At 44.5% G+C, this 8,210-nt stretch overlaps 1 protein-coding gene across 1 annotated transcript in view; it reads right to left on the bottom strand.

Annotated features, from left to right (window-relative positions):
• Positions 1-831: 831 nt before the first annotated feature.
• The window catches only part of efna2a (ephrin-A2a), a 228,813-nt gene continuing 221,434 nt past the window's right edge, over positions 832-8,210 (bottom strand). The window contains exon 5 of the mRNA XM_062040961.1: positions 832-2,658. Coding sequence (XP_061896945.1) covers positions 2,534-2,658 — 125 coding nt within the window. The 3' untranslated portion in view covers positions 832-2,533. The remainder of the gene's footprint in view (positions 2,659-8,210) is intronic.

Genomic DNA, 8,210 nt, shown 5'->3' with positions numbered 1-8,210 from the left:
TTGATGTGACAATCTACAATGTAAATAGTCATGAAAATAAAGAAAACGCATTGAATCGAGAAGGTGTGTCCAAACTTTTGGCCTGTACTGTACTTCATTTGCAACACCATCAGCTCCCCATGACATTGGTGGGCCTTTGGGACACGCAATGCTAACAACACGGCTAATAGTCGTCGTAGATCGAGTCGACCGACTTTCGGCAGAACAGCTTACGCTCGTGGTTTTAGCCCGTGGAAGCCCGGTTCTAACTTAGGGGTTTACCCAGGATGTGATGAAGTATTTCCAGGTAGTGGTGGTGCTGTAGTGGCCAGGTGATGACCATAGAGTGACGCTTAGAGGATACCAGTGAGTACTGTAATACATTGGAACACGACCAAAGCTACTATATTAGGTGGAAGGAGTGTAAAGGTGACTGTTAGTCCATGTTAAAAACCGATTGAGAAGGTCTTTAAGAGTTTTTATGCTTAGGCAGCTGATGGCGACCTTCTATCGCTCGGCTGTCGAGAGCCTGCTGACGTACTGCACAACAGCGTGGTACGCCAGCTGCACTGAAGCAGACAAACAGGCGATTCAGAGGGCCATAAAGTCTGCACAAAAAAATCATCGGCTGCCCCCTCCCCTCCCTGAAGGATTTACACAACTCCCGCTGCCTCAACAGAGCAAAAAGCATCACCAAAGACAGCCCACACCCTGGCTTCCACCTGCTACACCTGCTACAGGTGCATCAGAGCCAGAACAAACAGGCTCAGAGACAGCTTCTTTCCCAGAGCTGTCACCATCTTCAACTCTAACTTATAATAATAATTCACCCCTATACAATATCCTACCCTCATACCCTACTGTGCAATATTACCCTTCGAGTGCAATACGTCCGACACTGATTGTTATTCATTACTCCGGTACTCTTGTCTTGTACTGTATATTGTACAGTAGTTTGTATTTCTATAGTGTTTTGTATATTGTACAGGATTGCTTATTATTTTTATTGGATAGTAGTCTGTTTATTTCAATTGTTAGTTTTTTCTTTATTACCCGTTGTGTCATTTATTTTTACCCCATATTTGTTCCCACTACTGCACCTTAAATTGGAGTCCTTAATGCAAATATAATGACAATAAAGTCCATTCTATTCTATTCAATTGAAATAACCCCCCCAAAATAGTCATTATAAACGACGGACAACTGTAAGCCAATACGTTGTTTATTTTTTACTAATTTGAGAGTACTTTTTAATGGGATCCTACTAAATTCTTGTGAATACAGGCTGATGTCAGTCAATTTGCATGTTTGTGTGTGTGTGTGTGTTCACAGTGCTTGCTCAGTTTGTTCCCTTCCCGACAAAATCCCGCAATTGCCGTTTTCCGTCCTCAATCCGTGTGTGTGTGTGTGTGTGTGTGTGTGTGTGTGTATGAGTGTGTGGTGATGCCACACGCGCCGCAGTCGCAGCGCATACACTTCCCTTTTACTGGACTCGAACTCCCCCCGAAGGACCGGTTCGAGTCGGCGTTGGCGTTTCCCGGGCAGTTCCGGCAGCGTGTCCAAACATTGTCCCCGGACGGAGCCGCACCGGGAGAGAGCGGGAGTCCTCCCTGCCGCTGCCTGAAGAGTCTCTGGGAAGAGCGAGAGTGGCAGCGGTGTGTTTCTGCTTCTCCCCATGAAAAAATAGATCATCAATACAAACACGGTTGTTCTGAGGGTCTCACAGTGGTCATGCAAGCCGCCACGTCCTCTCCCCCGCCTTGCCCAACCTCCGCAAAACCCCCCAAACTCCTGTTGTCCAGAAGCCGCTCCCCAGAAACGCAGTCCAGTCATAACGAGTACACAAAGACGAAGGAGGTGGGTGACCAGTGGTACATTCATACAGGAGTAAAGTCATGGTTCCAGAAGTCACCCGACCCGTTGGGACTAATAAGACGAGTGCAGACGGCGCCTGTCCTGAGAGCAGGCGGTGATAAATGCTTTGTTTAGAAAGACAAACGAGACAAGACACATCCAACCTGAAAATGTACACCTCAGCACCCAGAAGCCACCCTGACCTCCAAAGGGGCGATAGTTAAAGTTGTCATCATGTGGTCTGGGATTGAACTCAATCGTAATCAAGACTTTTGGAGTACAAAACCTTCCGGATTGACCTCCCAACGCTCAGATCATACGGATGACAAGTTTAATCGTATCTTTACCTACCCATCCGTGGCCAAGAGTCTACGGTCACGTCCAAAAAAAGGGGATCCTGGTACCGGTGAGAAGACGTTTCCTAGAGTGCAACATATCCGGTCAACCCTATAGGTTTGGGATGGCCAAACCCAGGAAGGGTGTCCGTGGTCGGGCCATGGAGGGCGGGCAGGGCGGCTGGCAGTGGTGGTGGCTGGTGGTTGCATTGTAAATAGTGGGGTTGGGGGAGTGGGAAGGAAAGGGGATTCAAAAAGGGCTTCCCTGAGGGGGGTGGTGGAGTTAGGGGGACAGCCAGCTTGGCCCAGCCCAGCCCGGCCCAGCCCAGCATCGCGGGGCGGTAGCTCCAAGGAAGACAAGGTGGTCACAGCCGGGAGAAGAGTCCGAGCAGCAGCCAGGCCAGAGCAGCTACCGGGGCCGGGGAGTTCCGTCTCAAGCTCGGACCTCCGTCGGTCAGGAAGGGTTCCGGAGAGTCGTATCCTGAGCCATCTGGAACACAAGAGACGAGAGGCGACAAAAAATCTGATCTGACAAATAAAAAGGCATCAAGTGGCGACGTTGTCACACTTTGTAACAGACTTAGACTTAGACAAAAACAGTAGCTCAGTTACAAAGGATGGAAAGGGTAATGCAGGTATAAAGTAGACTAAAATGTACTATAGTAGCAATATAAAATATATGTAATATTTACAGTATATAAAATATACTGATATATTGTATTATTATGTTATATTACAGTGCCTCAGACTGGAAGTCTCTGCAGAGTGGTGAGGACGGCGGAAAAGATCATCAGGACTCCTCTTTGGCGGGGATTAGCTCCAAATTCTTCAGGACAAGCTTAAAACCATCAGCCCGGAGGTTGGGTCTTGTTGGGTGTTCCAACAGGACAATGACCCCAAACACACCTCAAAAGTGGTAAAGGAATGGCTAAATCAGGCTAAAATGAAGGTTTTAGAATGGCCTTCCCAAAGTCCTGACTTAAAGGTGTGGACAATGCTGAAGAAACAAGTCCAGGTCAGAAAAGCAACACATTTAGCTGAACTGCAGCAATTTTGTGGTCAAAAATTCAAGCAGAAGCTTGTGGATGGCTACCAAAAGTGCCTTATTGCAGTGAAACTTGACAAGGGACATGCAAGCTAATATTATCATTGCTGTATGTATACTTTTGACCTAGCACATTTTCAGTAGACCCATAATAAATTCATAAAAGAAGCTATATATATATATATATATATATATATATATATATATATATATATATATATATATATATATATATATATCCAGTGAGAGTTGGACTCCGCCAAGGCTGTCCTTTGTCACCGATTCTGTTCATAACTTTTATGGACAGAATTTCTAGGCGCAGTCAAGGCGTTGAGAGGATCTGGTTTGGTGGCTGCAGGATTAGGTCTCTGCTTGTTGCAGATGATGTGGTCCTGATGGCTTCATCTGGCCAGGATCTTCAGCTCTCGCTGGATCGGTTCGCAGCTGAGTGTGAAGCGACTGGGATGAAAATCAGCACCTCCAGGGCCGAATCCATGGTTCTCGCCCGGAAAAGGGTGGAGTGCCATCTCCGGGTTGCGGAGGAGACCCTTCCCCAAGTAGAGGAGTTCAAGTACCTCGGAGTCTTGTTCACGAGTGAGGGAAGAGTGGATGGTGAGATCGACAGGCGGATCGGTGCGGCGTCTTCAGTAATGCGGACGCTGTATCGATCAGTTGTGGTGAAGAAGGAGCTGAGCCGGAAGGCAAAGCTCTCCATTTACCGGTCGATCTACGTTCCCATCCTCACCTATGGTCATGAGCTTTGGGTTATGACCGAAAGGACAAGATCACGGGTACAAGCGGCCGAAATGAGTTTCCTCCGCCGGGTGGCGGGGCTCTCCCTTAGAGATAGGGTGAGAAGCTCTGCCATCCGGGGGGAGCTCAAAGTAAAGCCGCTGCTCCTCCACATGGAGAGGAGCCAGATGAGGTGGTTCGGGCATCTGGTCAGGATGCCACCCGAACGCCTCCCTAGGGAGGTGTTTAGGGCACGTCCGACCGGTAGGAGGCCATGGGGAAGACCCAGGACACGTTGGGAAGACTATGTCTCCCGGCTGGCCTGGGAACGCCTCGGGATCCCCCGGGAGGAGCTGGACGAAGTGGCTGGGGAGAGGGAAGTCTGGGCTTCCCTGCTTAAGCTGCTGCCCCCGCGACCCGACCTCGGATAAGCGGAAGAAGATGGATGGATGGATGATATATAAAAAAAAAATAGTGCTCGATACCGTGGTAGAGCGTAATATGTATGTGTGGGAAAAAATCACAAGACTATTTCATCTCTACAGGCCTGTTTCATGAGGGTTTCCTCAATCATCAGGAGATTTTAATGGAAGCATTCACATACCATGGTTTATATAGGGCACAGAGCGGGTGGGTACAGGCAGGCGTGGGGGCGTGGTGATTGGCTCATGTGTTACCTAGGAGGTGTTTCCTTCTGTGACGGCATGCTGATACAATTTCGCTGCGCTTGTTGAGGGATGACAAGTCTGGACGGTATATGATAAACAGTTTCTCTTTTAAGCATAGGTTGCATCTTTTATTACCACTGTTGTAAGGTGTGCTGGATGCAAGAATTTGCCATGTTATCGAATATTCAACATTATTGTCTTTGAGATTCCAAATGTGTTTGCTGAGTTCTGTAGTGTTCCGCAAGCTTTTGCATCTGAAAGAAGCTTTGTGATTGTTGCATCTGGTTTTGAATGCTCCCTCAGTTAATCCTACATATGTGTCGGATGTGTTAATGTCCTTGCGTGTTACCTTTGCTTGGTAAACGACTGATGGTTGTAAGCACCCCCCGTTGAGAGGGCAATCAGGTTTCTTGCGGCAGTTACAGCCTTTGTCGGTTTTGGAGTCGTTCTGCCTGGTGGTGGGCGGCTCCTTTTCAATTGCTTTATTGTGGTTTGAAATGATTTGTCGCATGTTGTTCATGCAGCTGTAGCTCAATTTAATGTTGTTCTTGTTGAATACTTTTCTTAGGGTGTTGCCTTTGGGGAAGTGTTTGTCGATCAGGGTGAGGAATTTGAGGCCAATATTAGTTGAGACGTTTTTGCTGTATGGGGGGTTGTACCAGATAATGTTGTTTCGTTTTCTGCTCCTTTTTGGTTGGTTTCCTGGCGTGGGTTCGTAGGTGAGGGTGAAGTTGTATCCGCTTTCATCAAGTGCTTTTTGGTACGGGGGGGTTGCTTTGTCGAATTCAGCTTTGCTAGACGACAGCATCTTTTCGTGGTGGTGGGTGGGTGGTTGCTGTCATGGTGCACGTATTGGAGTGTTGTGTTGGGTTTCGTGAACGGTTGGTAGCTGTTATTCCTCAGGTTGGAAGTGACGTCGAGGAAGTTGACGGTTTGCTTGTTGGCTTCAATCGTGATCCGTAGGCCGTTCTCTTTGAAGATTTGGCATATACGCTTCTTGGTATTGTCGCTGCTCCTTGGCGAGGCGCGGCACACTGCCAATCCGTCATCACGGTAAATACCAAGGTTCAGGTTGAGGCTAGCGAGCTGGGAGAGGAGGAAACTCCCAACAAGTTCGCACGTTTCTGCTCCGTCAAAACTCCCCATAGTGACGTCGAATGTTGAATTGTTCTTTTTTTGCCATGGTGTACCGTTGCGGATGAGTATGGAGTTCTTTGCATGGATGATGATGTTTCTTTCGTTGCCTGTGATTGAGTCGTAGTCCGAGGCAAAGTCTAGTGCTTTGGTCAGTAGGTCTTGTGTGATGGAAGGGTAAAATTCTTCGACATCGAAGGAGATAAAGTTGTGCTGTTGTTTGTCTTGGATGTTGCTAAACCATTTGATTACTGCTGCTGTATTTCTCCATTGGTTGAGTGGTGTTTTGTCCGTAATTTTTGTGTTGATTCTGTCCAGGATTATTTTGCTGATTTTTCCTATTTCGGATTTAGTTGGGTTTATTAGTCGGCATGATGGGTTATTTGCGAAGTTGGGTTTGTGGTCCTTCAATGTGATGAAGCCTTCCTTGTTGGCTGTAGCGTCCACCCTGTCCTCGATGCCCAGTTCAGCCGCAATCCGTTTGTTTTGTTTTTTTTTACATTGGAGCGTTTTCAACCAAGCATCCTTGCTTTGTTGGTGTTGAAAATGGCAACATTACTTGGAGGGAGTTTGAGCCCTGAGTGTTGCTTATGTGAGCCGCTGTTTAGTCCGAAACCGAACGTGACGAGTGTGAAACCAGGACAAGACAAGTGCAACAAAGCTATTGAAATATGGCAGCGTTGGATTCCACATGACTCCATACCCGGTAATACCTACGGAAGTTGGTCGGTGCCTATTGAAGTACCGAATTCGGTGCCCATCCCCGGCAGAAACACAAACCAGATCAGGCCTGAACGGTTCCGAACCGAGCTGATGGAAACGTGCCCCGGAACACAACTCTTTGCCTCCTACAGGCGAGGAATATCAGGAGCGAGGAGAGCGAGGCTGAGGAAGAAAGGTGGGAGGATGCGACGGCAGTGTAGCGACAGCGGGGGGTTCAACCAACCTAATTACACTTTAATCACAGAGACTCCCAGAATCTGGAGCAGCTGACACACACACACACACACACACACACACACACACACACACACACACACACACACACACACACACACACACACACACACACACACACACACACACACACACTTGTATTTGTTATCTTCTTGAGACCTCCAAAAAATGCCTCCCTCTTTAGGACCAGCCTTTCTAGATATATAAAGAAGTGTATTTACAACATTAATAATATATACATACCATGCAAATATAAAAAAGCTTGTTTTGAAAAATGAGTTGGAATTTCACGAGAAAAACTTATAATTTTGGCAGTATTATAATAAAAGTCGTAATTTTACTCCACGCAAGTCAAAATTTTGCAAGAAAACGGAACATTTGTGCAATATTATGATAAAAGTTGGAATTTTACTCAACAACAGTCGCAATTTTACAAGAAAAGCTTACAATTTTGGCAATTTTATGAAAAGAGTCGTCATTTTACGCGGCAAAAGTCACACTTTTATAAGAAAACTTAAAAATTTTGGCAACCTTATAATGATATTTGGAATTTTACTTGGCAAAATGATGACACAATGTCATAATTTTACTCAAAAAATGTCACCATTTTACAAGAACAAGAAAAAAATTGGCAACATTGTGATGAAAGTCAAAATTTTATGTGAGAAATGTCGCCATTTTGCGTTAAAGGTAATGATTTTACATAAAAAAGTGATCATTTTACGAGAAAATATTGCAATATTACAGAAACAGAAAGAATATGAGAAATTGTTCCCAATTTTATAAAAAAAAGTTGACACATTGTAAGAAAAAGACTGCTTTAAGTGAATTGTTTTACATTTTTTTGATTTTTTTGTAATTGGTTTTTAATATTCATGATTTACTTCAAGTTATTATAGTATGTCTCTTTATACATATTTATTTATTTAAAAAAAAAAACAATTTGGCCAAAGGGGGCGCATCTCAATTTCTTACAGACACTTGTTATTTCATATGTTGACCAGAGGGGGAGCACTTTTAATTGGAATTTGTGAAAAATGAGTTGGAATTTCACAAGAAAAATTTAGAATTTTGGCAGTATTATAGTAGAAGTCGTAGTTTTACTCAACGCAAGTCAAAATTTTACAAGAAAAACTGAACATTTGCGCAACATTATGATAGAAGTTGGAATTTTACTCAATAAAAGTTGCAATTTTACAAGAAAAGCTTAACATTTTGGCAATTTTATGAAAAGAGTCGTCATTTTACGCGACAAAAGTCACAATTTTATAAGGAAACTTAGAAATTTTGCCAACCTTATAATAATATTTGGAATTTTACTTGGCAGAATTATGACACAAGGTCATAATTTTACTCAAAAAATGTCACCATTTTACAAGAACAACAAAAAAATTGGCAACATTGAGATGAAAGTCAAAATTTGATATGAGAAATGTCGCCATTTTGCGTTAAAGGTAATGATTTTACATAAAAAAGTGATCATTTTACGAGAAAATATTGCAATAT

The sequence above is a fragment of the Entelurus aequoreus genome, linkage group LG03 (genome assembly GCF_033978785.1).
Source record: "Entelurus aequoreus isolate RoL-2023_Sb linkage group LG03, RoL_Eaeq_v1.1, whole genome shotgun sequence".
In the NCBI taxonomy this organism is placed as follows: domain Eukaryota; kingdom Metazoa; phylum Chordata; class Actinopteri; order Syngnathiformes; family Syngnathidae; genus Entelurus; species Entelurus aequoreus.
The sequence above is the reverse complement of the archived record's forward strand: the minus strand, read 5'-3'. Positions and strand labels throughout refer to the sequence as shown.